Source organism: Oncorhynchus clarkii, chromosome 24, assembly GCF_045791955.1.
Source record: "Oncorhynchus clarkii lewisi isolate Uvic-CL-2024 chromosome 24, UVic_Ocla_1.0, whole genome shotgun sequence".
NCBI lineage: Eukaryota > Metazoa > Chordata > Actinopteri > Salmoniformes > Salmonidae > Oncorhynchus > Oncorhynchus clarkii.
In genome coordinates, this window is record NC_092170.1 from 32,247,936 (window position 1) to 32,263,755 (window position 15,820).

Consider the following 15,820-nt stretch of genomic DNA (forward strand, 5'->3'; position numbering starts at 1 on the left):
ACAGTCTTTAGACATTGTTTCAGGCTTGTTTTCTGAAAAATTAGAAAGAATGAGACTTTTTGGTCAGTGGACTGCGGAAGCATGCAGTGCTGGTTTTGCGCGTGACTAAGTGCGCACCCTTCGTTGTTTTTCCTTTCTATTGAATACGCTATTGTCCGGTTGAAATATTATCAATTATTTAGACAATTGACAACCTGAGGATTAATTATAAACATCGTTTGACATATTTCTACGAACTTTACCGGTACTATTAGGATGTATTCATCTGCATGTTTTGACCAGCTTTGAGCCAGTGGATTACTGAACAAAACGCGCCAACAAAACAGAGTTTTTGGGATATAAAGAGGGACTTTAATGAACAAAACAAACATTTATTGTGTAGCTAGGACTCTTGTGACTGCAACCAGATGAAGATCATCAAAGGTAAGTGATTCATTTTATCCCTATTTCTAACTTTTGTGACTCCTCTACTTGGCTGGAAAATGTTTGTATGCTTTTGTAAGCGGGGAGCTGTCCTCAGATAATCCCATGGCATGCTTTCGCCGTAAAGCCATTTTGAAATATGACACAGCTGCTGGATTAACAAGAAGTTAATCTTTAAGCTGATGTATAACACTTGTATCTTTTATGAATGTTTATTATGACTATTTCTGTATTTTGAATTTGGTGCTCTGCAATTTCATCAGATGTTGTCGAGGTGGGTCGCTAGCGGTACGCCTATCCCAGAGAGGTTTTAAGCACCTCGGACACAGTGACCGTCTGTGTAACAGTATAACTTTAGACCGTCCCCTCGCCCATACCCGGGCGCGAACCAGGGACTCTCTGCACACATCAACAACAGTCACCCGCGAAGCATCGTTACCCATCGCTCCACAAAAGCTGCGGCCCTTGTAGAGCAAGGGGAACCACTACTTCAAGGTCTCAGAGCAAGTGACGTCACAGATTGAAACGCTATTTAGCGCGCACTGCTAACTAAGCTAGCCGGTTCACATCCGTTACACTCACCCCCCTTTTGACCTTCCTCCTTTTCCGCAGCAACCAGTGATCCGGGTCACGGCACCAATGTAACAGTATAACTTTAGATCGTCCCCTCGCCCATACCCGGGCGCGAACCAGGGAACCTCTGCACACATCAACAACAGTCACCCGCGAAGCATCGTTACCCATCGCTCCACAAAAGCCGCGGCCCTTGTAGAGCAAGGGGAACCACTACTTCAAGGTCTCAGAGCAAGTGACGTCACAGATTGAAACGCTATTTAGCGCGCACTGCTAACTAAGCTAGCCGGTTCACATCCGTTACACTCACCCCCCTTTTGACCTTCCTCCTTTTCCGCAGCAACCAGTGATCCGGGTCACGGCACCAATGTAACAGTATAACTTTAGATCGTCCCCTCGCCCATACCCGGGCGCGAACCAGGGAACCTCTGCACACATCAACAACAGTCACCCGCGAAGCATCGTTACCCATCGCTCCACAAAAGCCGCGGCCCGTGCAGAGCAAGGGGAACCACTACTTCAAGGTCTCAGAGCAAGTGACGTCACAGATTGAAACGCTATTTAGTGCGCACCGCTAACTAAACTAGCCGTTTCACATCCGTTACACCTGCACAGAGAAACTTTGTAGCGGGGCAGGGGAAAGAGAGGGAGGAGAATCGGGGCTAGACGCAATAGAAGGGGTGGGAGATGAGGAAATGTTGAAATGCAAGGAGACATGGCTGAGTCAAATAGGAATCCTGACTTAATGAAGTGGTGATTAAAGAGCTCAGCCATATGCTCCTTGTTAGCAACAACCACATAATCAACATTAAGGGACATGGGCAGATGTGAGGAGGAGGGTTTACTGTCCAGGTCTTTAACCTCTCTGGGATATTTGGGACGGTACCGTCCCACCTCGTCAACAGCCAGTGAAAGTGCATGGTGCCAAATTCAAAACAACAAAAATCTCATAATTAAAATTCCTCAAGCATACAAGTATTTTACACCATTTTAAAGATACAATTCTTGTTAATCCAGCCACAGTGTCTGAGTCACAAAAAGCACAAATAGAGGTCAAATTAATCACTAACCTTTGATGATCTTCATCAGATGACACTCATAGGACTTAATGTTACACAATACATGTATGTTTTGTTCGATAAAGTGCATATTTATATCAAAAAAATCTAATTTTACATTGGCACGTTACGTTCAGTAGTTCTAAAACATGCAGTGATTGTGCAGAGAGCCACATCTATTTACAGAAATAATCATTATAAATGTTTATGAGAATACAACAGTTTATACATGAAATTGGAGATGTACTTCTCCCTAATGCAACCACTGTGTCAGATTTTTTTTAAACTTTATGGAAAAAGCAAACCATGCAATAATCTGAGTACAGCGTTCAGACAACTAAGCAGCCCAAAAGATATCCGCCATATTGGGTGGTCGACATAAGTCAGAAATAGCATTATAAATATTCACTTACCTTTAATGATCTTCATCAGAACGCACTCACAGGAATCACAGTTCCACAATAAATGTTTGTTTTGTTCAATAATGTCCATCAATTATGTGCAAATAGCTTCTTTTGTTAGGGTGTTTGGTAAACAAATCCAAAAGCGCGTTCATGTCCAGCCGAACGTCGGACAAAAAGTTCCGATACAGCCCGTAGAAACTTGTCAAACTAAGTATAGAATCAATCTTTAGGATGTTTTTATCATAAATCTTCAATAATGTTCCAACCGGAGAATTCCTATGTCTGTAGAAAAGCAATGTAACGAGAGCTAACTCTCTTGTGACTGTGCCTCAGAGCCTGGGGCAATCTGCCAGACACCTGGCTCATTCCTCTCTCATTCAAATCAAATCAAATCAAATCAAATTTAATTTGTCACATACACATGGTTAGCAGATGTTAATGCGAGTGTAGCGAAATGCTTGTGCTTCTAGTTCCGACAATGCAGTAATAACAAGTAATCTAACTAACAATTCCAAAACTACTGTCTTGTACACAGTGTAAGGGGATAAAGAATATGTACATAAGGATATATGAATGAGTGATGGTACAGAGCAGCATAGGCAAGATACAGTAGATGGTATCGGGTACAGTATGTACAAATGAGATGAGTATGTAAACAAAGTGGCATAGTATAGTATAAAGTGGCTAGTGATACATGTATTACATAAGGATACCGTCGATGATATAGAGTACAGTATATACGTATGCGTATGAGATGAATAATGTAGGGTAAGTAACATTTATATAAGGTAGCATTGTTTAAAGTGGCTAGTGATATATTTACATCATTTCCCATCAATTCCCATTATTAAAGTGGCTGGAGTTGAGTCAGTGTCAGTGTGTTGGCAGCAGCCACTCAGTGTTAGTGGTGGCTGTTTAACAGTCTGATGGCCTTGAGATAGAAGCTGTTTTTCAGTCTCTCGGTCCCAGCTTTGATGCACCTGTACTGACCTCGCCTTCTGGATGATAGCGGGGTGAACAGGCAGTGGCTCGGGTGGTTGATGTCCTTGATGATCTTTATGGCCTTCCTGTGACATCGGGTGGTGTAGGTGTCCTGGAGGGCAGGTAGTTTGCCCCCGGTGATGCGTTGTGCAGACCTCACTACCCTCTGGAGAGCCTTACGGTTGAGGGCGGTGCAGTTGCCATACCAGGCGGTGATACAGCCCGCCAGGATGCTCTCGATTGTGCATCTGTAGAAGTTTGTGAGTGCTTTTGGTGACAAGCCGAATTTCTTCAGCCTCCTGAGGTTGAAGAGGCGCTGCTGCGCCTTCTTCACGATGCTGTCTGTGTGAGTGGACCAATTCAGTTTGTCTGTGATGTGTATGCCGAGGAACTTAAAACTTGCTACCCTCTCCACTACTGTTCCATCGATGTGGATAGGGGGGTGTTCCCTCTGCTGTTTCCTGAAGTCCACAATCATCTCCTTAGTTTTGTTGACGTTGAGTGTGAGGTTGTTTTCCTGACACCACACTCCGAGGGCCCTCACCTCCTCCCTGTAGGCCGTCTCATCGTTGTTGGTAATCAAGCCTACCACTGTTGTGTCGTCCGCAAACTTGATGATTGAGTTGGAGGCGTGCGTGGCCACGCAGTCGTGGGTGAACAGGGAGTACAGGAGAGGGCTCAGAACGCAACCTTGTGGGGCCCCAGTGTTGAGGATCAGCGGGGAGGAGATGTTGTTGCCTACCCTCACCACCTGGGGGCGGCCCGTCAGGAAGTCCAGTACCCAGTTGCACAGGGCGGGGTCGAGACCCAGGGTCTCGAGCTTGATGACGAGCTTGGAGGGTACTATGGTGTTGAATGCCGAGCTGTAGTCGATGAACAGCATTCTCACATAGGTATTCCTCTTGTCCAGATGGGTTAGGGCAGTGTGCAGTGTGGTTGAGATTGCATCGTCTGTGGACCTATTTGGGCGGTAAGCAAATTGGAGTGGGTCTAGGGTGTCAGGTAGGGTGGAGGTGATATGGTCCTTGACTAGTCTCTCAAAGCACTTCATGATGACGGATGTGAGTGCTACGGGGCGGTAGTCATTTAGCTCAGTTACCTTAGCTTTCTTGGGAACAGGAACAATGGTGGCCCTCTTGAAGCATGTGGGAACAGCAGACTGGTATAGGGATTGATTGAATATGTCCCACCTCACAGTAGAATCCTCAAACAACGTTCTAAAGACTGTTGACATCTAGTGGAAGCCTTAGGAAGTGCAACATAACCAACATCCCACTGTATCTACAATAGGGTCTGAGTTAAAAAAAACTACAATCCTCAGATTTCCCACTTCCTGGTTGGATTTTTCTCAGGTTTTCGCCTGCCATATGAGTTCAGTTACACTCATCATTCAAACAGTTTTAGAAACTTCAGAGTGTTTTATATCCAATACTACTAATAATATGTAGCATAATAATAATAATATATTAGCATCTGGGACAGAGTAGCAGGCAGTTTACTCTGGGCACCTTATTCATCCAAGCTGCTCAATACTGCCTCCCTGTCACCAAGAAGTTAATCGTTTTACAGAACTTCTTGGGGTTAGACCCACAGAGAGAGAACTGCTCCTTAAAATAACTTTGGCCTTCCGGATAGCCTGAGTGCGCTTATTTCTCATTTTCTTGAATGTGAGCCAGTCAGCTTGAGTATGCATGTGCTGAGCCTTTCACCAAATGCAATTCTTGAGTAACTCTGCCAGATCACGGTCGAACCAGGGGCTGAACCTGTTTTTAATTATATTTTTCTTTATGGGGTCGTGTTTGTTAACAATACCACAGAAAATATCAAAACAAAGTTGAAGCGTCTTCGACAAGCTGATTCTATATCAATTTACAGAGGTCAGGTAACGAAGAAAGAGTTGCTCATTAAAGATTTTAAGCAAGCGTCTATGACAAATCAGGACAGATCATTTCAATGAGCAATCCTTACGAACACAGGCTGTAAAACAGTGATCACTAAGGTCGTTACAGAAAACACCAGACTGATACCTATCAGGATTATTTGTGAGAATAACATCAAGGAGTTTAGCTTTTTCTGGGTGTTTGGAGTCATACCTTGTGGGATTGGTAAAAGTCTGAGAAAGATTTAGGGAGTCCCATTGCTTTAGGACTTGGTCAGGTGGTTTAAGCATGTCCCAGTTTAGATCACCTAGCAGGACAAATTCAGACTTAGTGTAAGGGGCCAGGAGAGAGCTTAGGGCATTTAAGGTACAAGCCAGTGCTGATGGTAGACGATAACACCCAGCAATAGTCAACAAAGAGCTATTTGAAAGTGTAATGCTTATAACCAGCTAATCAAATTGTTTGGGGACAGACTTGGTGGAGACAACCGAACACTGAAGGTGATCCTTGGTAAAGATTGCCACTCCACAACCTTTGGAAGATCTGTCTTGCCAAAAAAGTTTAAGGTTAATATCAGTGTTCAAAACACTCTTTCCTAACCACATTTCAGTAATGACCAGCACATCTGAAATGGAGCTGTGAACCCACACTTTCAATTGATACATTTTAGGTAATAAGTGCAGAAAACCCAGGCTTTTACAAGAGCAGAAATCAGTGAAGTAGATATCAGAGCACAAGGAATAATTGGGACTAGCTACTGTAGATTGGCCAGGGTGTACATGCACATTTCCAGATATCATCTACAGTAATACAATCTCCTGCTATTGTTGGCCTCAAGGGCACCTCACACTTCACAACTCAGTGCAGCCGGATCAGTTCTGTCCTAGCAAGCCTTAACCTATCACATTGGTTAAAAAAGGTTATACATGCCAACATATTAATCAATTATTAGGCAAAGTGATCGTGTCAGGCAAAGATTTTATCCAACTTTTTGAGCATTGCAACATTTGATGTAAAGTCACTTTCTCTGTGGTTGTCTCACGTGCTATAGTGTTCACAGCTGTGGATGCCTCATCGGGATTTGTTATTCCCCATCATTTGCAAGTCATTGAGCGTCATCACTATCTTTCCTTTGTGGTACTTCGATCATGATTACCAGCTGAGTTAAACTTTTATGAGTTGATTTTACTCCTGCCTCAGAGCTTGTGTGAGCAGTGTCTTAATGTCATCCTAAAACCTACTCTGAGCTGAGAGTTTTTTAAGTCTTAAAAGAGGTTTTTGTCCTCACCTCCATGTGTCCATAAATCTGCCTGGCTGTCCTCTCCTCTCCTCCTCCTCCTGTAGGGGGCTATATCTCACAGAAAGTGGCATTGATCGGATCCTGACTGAGGTAGGAGGCAGGGAGACATAAAAGAAACTGCAGACACTTTCTGCCGTATGATATCGACTGACCCAATGTGTATTCAGGAGGTGTGTTGTTTTTTTATTTTATTTTTAGTTCACCTTTATTTAACCAGGTAGGATAGTTGAGAACAAGTTCTCATTTACATCTGCGACCTGGCCAAGATAAAGCAAAGCAGTGCCACACAAACAACAACAGAGTTACACATGGGATAAACAAACACTAGGAAATAGGAAAATCTGTATACAGTGTGTGCAAATGAAGTAAGGATAAATAAATAGGCCAATAATGGTGAAGTAATTTCAGTTTAGCATTAACACTGGAGTGATAGATGTGCAGATGAGGATGTGCAAATAGAAATACTGGTGTGCAAAAGAGCAGAAAAACAAAAACACATATGGGGATGAGGTAGGTAGTTGGTTGGATGGGCTATTTACAGATGGGCTATTTACAGATGGGCTATTTACAGATGGGCTGTGTACAGCTGCAGCGATCGGTAAGCTGCTCTGACAGCTGACGCTTGAAGTTAGTGAGGGAGATATAAGTTTCCAACTTCAGTGATTTTTGCAATTCGTTCTAGTCATTGGCAGCAGAGAACTGGAAGGAACGGTGGCCAAACGAGGTGTTGGCTTTGGATCAGCAGGATAGTCAGTTTTACGAGGGTATGTTTGGCAGCATGAGTGAAGGAGGCTTTGTTGCGAAATAGGAAACTGATTCTAGATTTAATTTTGGATTGGAGATGATTAATATGAGTCTGGAAGGAGTTTACAGTCTAGCCAGACACCTAGGTATTTGTAGTTGTCCACATATATATACACGTCCAGAGTAGTGAAGCTAGTCGGGTGTGTGCGGGTGCGGGCAGCAATCAGTTGAAGAGCGTTCATTTAGTTTTACTAGCGTTGAAGAGCAGTTGGAGGCCATGGAAGGAGAGTTGTATGGCGTTGAAGCTCGTTTGGAGATGTGTGTATTAGACCTTCCTGATTCAACCAAAGCTCCATAGTAAAAACGCAATGGCAACACCTTTAGACCCCGAGTATGTAAAAAGTTCCTACAGTGTGATTCAGCTCACAGCATACACAGTGGAATAGTGGTGGAAAACATGATGGACTTTGGGATGCTGGGTGTGTGTGTGTGTGTTACGTTTATTTATTTGTGAGTGGCATAGGGATGCTAGGTGTAATAGACATTGGGATGCTGGGTGTAATAGGCATTGGGATGCTGGGTGAGAGTGGCATAGGGATGCTGGGTGTAATGGCATAGGGATGCTGGGTGTAATCAGCATCGGGATGCTGGGGGTAATAGGCATTGGGATGCTGGGTGTAATAGGCATGGGATGCTGGGTATAATCAGCAGCAGGATGCTGTGTGTGAGCGGCATAGGGATGCTGGGTGTAATAGGCACTGGGATGCTGGGTATGAGCGGCATAGGGATGCTGGGTGTAATAGGCATTGGGATGCTGGCGGTGAGCAGCATAGGGGTGCTGGGTGTAATAGGCATTGGGATGCTGGGTGTGAGCGGCATAGGGATGCTGGGTGTAATAGGCATTGGGATGCTGGGTGTGAGCAGCATTGAGATGCTGGGTGTAATCAGCATCGGGATGCTGGGTATGAGAGACATTGGGAAGCTGGGTGTAATCAGCATCGGGATGCTGGGTGTGAGCGACATTGGGAAGCTGGGTGTAATCAGCATCAGGATGCTGGGTGTGAGCGGCATTGTGATGCTGGGTCTAATCAGCATCAGGATGCTGGGTGTGAGCGGCATTGTGATGCTGGGTGTAATCAGCATCGGGATGCTGGGTGTGAGCGACATTGGGAAGCTGGGTCTAATCAGCATCGGGGTGCTGGGTGTGAGCGACATTGGGATGCTGGGTGTGAGCGACATTGGGATGCTGACTGTGAACAGTATTCGGTGTGAGCAGCAATGGGATGGTAGGTGTGAGCGGTGTTGAGATGCTGGAAGTGAGCGGCGGGAATGGCTGATTGCTATGTTTATTAACTTTGTTATCCTGTGTGGATTATGGGCCGTGCCGGCCGACAGAGCTGACCCGTCACTCAACTGGGAGGCTGATTAAAAGATGAAAAGCCATCGATCGAAAGCAACGCAGACAAGGCTTTTCTCAGGCAGCTTGTTTTGCTTGGACGGGTGGGTGTGTCTGTGTGTGTCTGTGTGTGTCTAGATGTTTGAGCACTCAGGCAGCCCACCAGTCAGGCTCATATGAATAATAGCTCAAGGACAGACATTGATTCATCGACAGGGGAAGTGGAGCAGGTCAGAAAGCCAGCTGCTGATCGTCACGCTCTCCTCCATCTCTCTCTCTCTCCTCTATCTCTCTCTCTCCTCCATCTCTCTCTCCTCCATCTCTCTCTCTCCTCCATCTCTCTCTCTCTCCTCCATCGCTCTCTCTCTCCTCCATCTCTCTTTCTCCTCCATCTCTCTCTCTTCTCCTCCATCTCTCTCTCTCTCCTCCATCTCTCTCTCTCTCCTCCATCTCTCTCTCTCTCCATCTCTCTCTCCTCCATCTCTCTCTCTCTCCTCCATCTCTCTCTCCTCCATCTCCATCTCTCTCCTCCATCTCTCTCTCTCTCCTCCATCTCCATCTCTCTCGTCCATCTCCATCTCACTCCCCCATCTCTCTCTCTCCTCCATCTCTCTCTCCTCCATCTCTCTCTCTCTCTCCTCCATCTCTCTCTCCTCCATCTCTCTCTCTCCTCCATCTCTCTTTCTCCTCCATCTCTCTCTCCTCCATCTCTCTCTTTTTCCTCCATCTCTCTCTCTCTCCTCCATCTCTCTCTCTCTCCTCCATCTCTCTCTCTCCTTTATCTCTCTCTCTCCTCCATCTCTCTCTCTCCTCCATCTCTCTCTCCTCCATCTCTCTCTCCTCCATCTCCATCTCTCCTCCATCTCTCTCTCTCTCCTCCATCTCCATCTCCCTCCTCCATCTCTCTCTCTCCTCCATCTCTCTCTCTCCTCCATCTCTCTCTCTCTCCTCCATCTCTCTCTCCTCCATCTCTCTCTCTCTCTCCTCCATCTCTCTCTCTCCTCTCTCTCTCTCTCTCCTCCATCTCTCTCTCCTCCATCTCTCTCTCTCTCTCTCTCTCTCCTCCATATCTCTCTCTCTCCTCCATATCTCTCTCTCTCTCCTCCATCTCTCTCTCTCCCCATCTCTCTCTGTCTCCTCCATCTCTCTCTTTCTCCTCCCACTCTCTTTCCTCCAGCTCTCTCTCTCCTCCATCTCTCTCTTTCTCCTCCATCTCTCTTTCTCCTCCTTCTCTCCTCTGTCTACTTTATCTCCCATGTCTGCTTCACCTCTATCTCCCCTTCCTCTCCTCTCTCTCATCTCTCTCCCTTCACTACTCTCTCCCTTCCTCCATATTCCATTTATCCCTCTCTTCCTGCTATTCCACCTTATCTCCACACTATCTCCCCTCTCTGTCGTCTCAGTCCAGAGTACTTCCACTTGGCCTGGCTGTGTGTACACACTATAGTCCAGAGTCCTTCCACTTCTACTTGGCCAGGTTGTGTGTACACAGTAAATTCCAGAGTACTTCCGCTCAGCCAGGTTGTGTAAACACAGTCAATTCCAGAGTACTTCCACTCAGCCAGGTTGTGTAAACACAGTAAATTCCAGAGTACTTCCACTCAGCCAGGTTGTGTAAACACAGTAAATTCCAGAGTACTTCCACTTGGTCAGGTTGTGTAAACACAGTAAATTCCAGAGTACTTCCACTCAGCCAGGTTGTGTAAACACAGTAAATTCCAGAGTACTTCCACTCAGCCAGGTTGTGTAAACACAGTAAATTCCAGAGTACTTCCGCTCAGCCAGGTTGTGTAAACACAGTAAATTCCAGAGTACTTCCATTCAGCCAGGTTGTGTGTACACAGTAAATTCCAGAGTACTTCCACTCAGCCAGGTTGTGTAAACACAGTAAATTCCAGAGTACTTACACTTGGTCAGGTTGTGTAAACACAGTAAATTCCAGAGTACTTCCATTCAGCCAGGTTGTGTAAACACAGTAAATTCCAGAGTACTTCCACTTGGTCAGGTTGTGTAAACACAGTAAATTCCAGAGTACTTCCACTTGGTCAGGTTGTGTAAACACAGTAAATTCCAGAGTACTTCCACTCAGCCAGGTTGTGTGTACACAGTAAATTCCAGAGTACTTCCACTCAGCCAGGTTGTGTAAACACAGTAAATTCCAGAGTACTTCCGCTCAGCCAGGTTGTGTAAACACAGTAAATTCCAGAGTACTTCCATTCAGCCAGGTTGTGTAAACACAGTAAATATCAGAGTACTTCCACTTGGTCAGGTTGTGTGTACACAGTAAATTCCAGAGTACTTCCGCTCAGCCAGGTTGTGTAAACACAGTAAATTCCAGAGTACTTCCATTCAGCCAGGTTGTGTAAACACAGTAAATTCCAGAGTACTTCCACTTGGTCAGGTTGTGTGTACACAGTAAATTCCAGAGTACTTCCGCTCAGCCAGGTTGTGTAAACACAGTAAATTCCAGAGTACTTCCATTCAGCCAGGTTGTGTAAACACAGTAAATTCCAGAGTACTTCCACTCAGCCAGGTTGTGTAAACACAGTAAATTCCAGAGTACTTCCGCTCAGCCAGGTTGTGTAAACACAGTAAATTCCAGAGTACTTCCACTTGGTCAGGTTGTGTAAACACAGTAAATTCCAGAGTACTTCCACTCAGCCAGGTTGTGTAAACACAGTAAATTCCAGAGTACTTCCACTTGGTCAGGTTGTGTAAACACAGTAAATTCCAGAGTACTTCCACTTGGTCAGGTTGTGTGAACATAGTATAGCTTTTTTTGGTCTCACCTTGCAGGTGCAAAACAACTGAGTGATCGTTAATGTACATTATGTTATTTGGTAGCTCTAATGGGTAGTCTCTAATGGCTCTTATGGCTCTAACGGCTCTAATGGCTAGGCTCTAATGGCTAGGCTCTAATGGCTAGGCTCTAATGGCTCTTATGGCTCTAACGGCTCTAATGGCTAGGCTCTAATGGCTAGAATCTAATGGCTAGGCTCTAATGGCTAGGCTCTAATGGCTAGGCTCTAATGGCTAGGCTCTAATGGCTAGGCTCTAATAGCTCTTATGGCTCTAACAGCTCTAATGGCTAGGCTCTAATGGCTAGGCTCTAATGGCTAGGCTCTAATGGCTAGACTCTAATGGCTAGGCTCTAATAGCTCTTATGGCTCTAACGGCTCTAATGGCTAGGCTCTAATGGCTAGGCTCTAATGGCTAGGCTCTAATGGCTAGGCTCCAATGGCTAGGCTCTAATGGCTAGGCTCTAATGGCTAGGCTCTGATAGCTCTTATGGCTCTAACAGCTCTAATGGCTAGGCTCTAATGGCTAGGCTCTAATGGCTAGGCTCTAATGGCTAGACTCTAATGGCTAGGCTCTAATAGCTCGTATGGCTCTAACGGCTCTAATGGCTAGGCTCTAATGGCTAGGCTCTAATGGCTAGGCTCTAATGGCTAGGCTCCAATGGCTAGGCTCTAATGGCTAGGCTCTAATGGCTAGGCTCTAATGGCTCTTATGGCTCTAATGGCTAGGCTCTAATGGCTAGGCTCTAATCCAGAGCATATTGACTCATGTCTCTTACATCACACACCCTAACATGAGTTTTGAACTGAGTATCTAATGTCCTCCTCTTCCTGTCTTTATCTTCCAGATCTGCCCCCCCCTCCCATCCCCCCTCCAGCGGGGCTCAAGTCCCCCACACACCCCTCCAAGACAGCCCTGGAGACCCGGGGGGTGATGTCCCCCAAGGCAGGCGAGGGCAGGGACAGGAGAGGGGGCTCAGGAGGAGGGTACCGGCCACGGGAGGGATCAGACCCCCGTACCAGCTCCTCAGAGCGCCGGGAGACCCAGGACAGACAGAAAAACCCTCGCACAGGGAAAGGGAACAAACAGGAGGGGGGCAGCACCAAGGCACGCCAACACCCAGGTACAGAGAACACCTAGGGACATGGAACTAATGACATTTAACCTAGCAGCATATTGTTCTTTCTGCTCTGTAGACATGCCGCTCTGACAGTGCAACTTTAGATTGTGAATAGCTGTATGTATTGTGTTGAAGGACATGAGTTCTCAGTGTGTCTTCTCTCCTCTTTTGTCCCAGGGCCAGAGGACATCCTGCCCTACAGCCGCCCCTCCTTCCCCACGGTCCACAGTCCCCGAGACATTGACCCCAGATCCCCCAGCTCTATGTCCTCCCGGGGCTCAGGGGGGCGGCGGAGAGGAGAGGGGGGGGCAGGGGCCCGCAGGAACCCTAACGACATGGGCCTCAACACCTTGGGAGCCTTCCAGCCAGGAGACGATGACTTAGAGGTACAACACTTGCCGACTGGCTAACTCGGTGTTACCGCAGATTTAGTATTGGTAGGTTACTGAGCAATGGCTTAGATTACATGCTGTGTGTATATTTGTATGCTTGCTGAAATGTCTGTTTTGTTGTGTCTTTCCCCAGATGGTGGAGAGCTGAAGTACTAGACGAGGTTGAACAGGAAGTACTGTCCAGAATTAAGTTTCCAAGAAGAGGAATGCTGTGACCGTTCCTCTGCCCCTTTTAAATATCTCAGTATCTCACCATCATGTTTGCTGAAAAATACTGTACATCAATTGTGTTTCAATACATCTGGAAAAAATACCAATTGTTTTTCTAGTTTATCGTTTTCTATGTCCATTTTAAACAAGAAAAAAAAATGCCAAGCAAAATACCCAGTAGTATGTAATGTTTTATTCCAAGGCAATAGGGAGTAACAGTGGACTCCAAGTATTGACAAGATCGACTTGGCTTGTCTCAGCAAGCACTGTGGGAAGCCTTGACCTTACAGCCAGGTGTTACTGTAATGAGATGAGTCTTGTAAATATACCTGTACACATAATGTCCTTTTGTATAGCGTCCATCGTGGTACTTTGTTTTCTTTGTGTTCATTGTTTTATTTTGTGAATTATTATTTTATTATGCCCGTAAATTTAATTATTTTATCATTTTCCATCCATGTTGTAAATCGCTATATTATTTAGCTGTCCCAAGAAAGTGCCACTTTGGGATTGTTCTTTTTCTAATGCACTGTTATTTTTTTGTGTCAATGTTTATTTGTTTTACTTTGGTTTTAAAAGCACAATCACTAAACTTTATTTTAAGCCATTTTATCTATTAACCTTTTTGTCTTACTGGAGGAATACAGGTATGACAAAAGAGTCTTGTTAATCCTGATGATGACGAAGATGATGATGATGATGATGTTGGTAAAGGTGATAGTCTGTTTATGATGGGCGTGGATTGAAAGGAGACTTCCTGTGTCACGATTGGCTCATTTCAGATTCTGATGCTAGCTCATGTGAGGGCCTTCAACACAGACAGTTATTGTGGTTCATAGCAGCAATGTAAATGTCTTTTTGAATTGACCGTAGTTCCAGCCATTGCACATTAATTCAAGCGGTGACATTGTCTACTAATGCACTTAAAAGAATGTAACATACAGAAAATGGGCGACACCTTGTGAATCTGGAGAGGCCGTGATTGGACAAGGAGAGTCTCTTTTCCAGAGAAGGGTTTGGTCGGTGGATCCCTTCTCTGAGGAGAGAGGGTTCTGTTGTTTATTCGTAGGACATCTGCAAACATTTGTTTCGTAAAGCAAAAAGCTAAATAACTTTATGAATAAAAAATGTTCAAACTGTTAGCGCTCCCTCCTTTTTTTCTGATATCAGAAGGACATGGGGGGACTGCATGTCCCCTAGGGTGTCCCCTAGGGTGTCCCCTGGGGCCTCTCTCTCGCTGAAGCTCTCCTGGCTACATTTGAAGATCAGAGCTCAGGCATTTTGGTTGATATTTGAAGTGTGTGTGACGCCTGGGTCTGCTACTCCTAAATCAAATCAAATGTATTTATAAAGCCCTTCGTACATCAGCTGATATCTCAAAGTGCTGTACAGAAACCCAGCCTAAAACCCCAAACAGCAAGCAATGCAGGTGTTGAAGCACGTTGGCTAGGAAAAACTCCCTAGAAAGGCCCAAAACCTAGGAAGAAACTTAGAGAGGAACCATAGCATACAACACTATTCATCAAATTAATAGGAAAATAATATTCTGACAGATGACACTACTTGTATTGACATTTTCATCATGAAATAATGAAAAAGCAATTGAAATCCATTCGAGTCTTCCTTGTGTTGGTCAATTTCTTCAACAGATAATCAGGTCTATATAATTATCAAACATACATTAGTAATAGAAATGAAACATCATCTTTGTTTAAGTATTAAAATGATCCTTTAGTAATACAATTGTAGGCAGAAAGTTGGTACAGAATACAGTATATGGTAGCTCTCCCCAGGTTCTGTAAAATGTCTAAGATATCCTGTAACTCATATAGCCTCCCCAGTCCCCCTTGCGTGAGTTTCCCTGGCAACAACATTTTAATAAATCTAACTTCCCCCTGACAGCAGCAACCATCTTGTCAGCAATTAAAAGCTCAGAAGTGGGTTTGACCGAAACTTGACCTTTCATCACAAGTATAGGGTCATAACAAGGTGAACGAGACTAAGCATCTTCTGACAGGTGGCTGTTTTCATCAGGCCTGCGGCAGCCTTGTGTTTTCAGAAAACCGGTCGTATTCTCAGAACCTCAGATAGCCAGGTGGGGCCCAGACAGGAGGAGTCTGAGCGTAGGAGGTTTCCACCTTCTGATAGTGTCTGAAGGGCACAACACTCAAAACAGGTGTTATCACACACACAGAGGTCTCCTAAAGAGGAAACTTTACAGTTTATCATAACACAATTTATTAACCCTATAAAAGGTATGAGGCCTTGGTTTAACCCCTTCACTTGCCTCAAAGGCTACAATACACTGTAGGATCAGAACACCACCCTGACCCACAATATACTGTAGGATCAGAACACCACCTTGACCCACAATATACTGTAGGATCAGAACACCACCCTGACCCACAATATACTGTAGGATCAGAACACCACCCTGACCCACAATATACTGTAGGATCAGAACACCACCCGGACCCACAATATACCGTAGGATCAGAACACCACCCTGACCCACAATATACTGTAGGATCAGAACACCA

The 15,820-nt window shown here is 45.1% G+C and overlaps 1 protein-coding gene across 1 annotated transcript in view; it reads left to right on the forward strand.

Moving 5' to 3' along the window:
• The window catches only part of LOC139382474 (roundabout homolog 1-like), a 111,268-nt gene extending 96,846 nt beyond the window's left edge, over window positions 1-14,422 (forward strand). The window contains exons 25-27 of the mRNA XM_071126550.1: window positions 12,406-12,681; window positions 12,856-13,064; window positions 13,204-14,422. Coding sequence (XP_070982651.1) covers window positions 12,406-12,681; window positions 12,856-13,064; window positions 13,204-13,218 — 500 coding nt within the window. The 3' untranslated portion in view covers window positions 13,219-14,422. The remainder of the gene's footprint in view (window positions 1-12,405; window positions 12,682-12,855; window positions 13,065-13,203) is intronic.
• The last annotated feature ends 1,398 nt before the right edge of the window (window positions 14,423-15,820 follow it).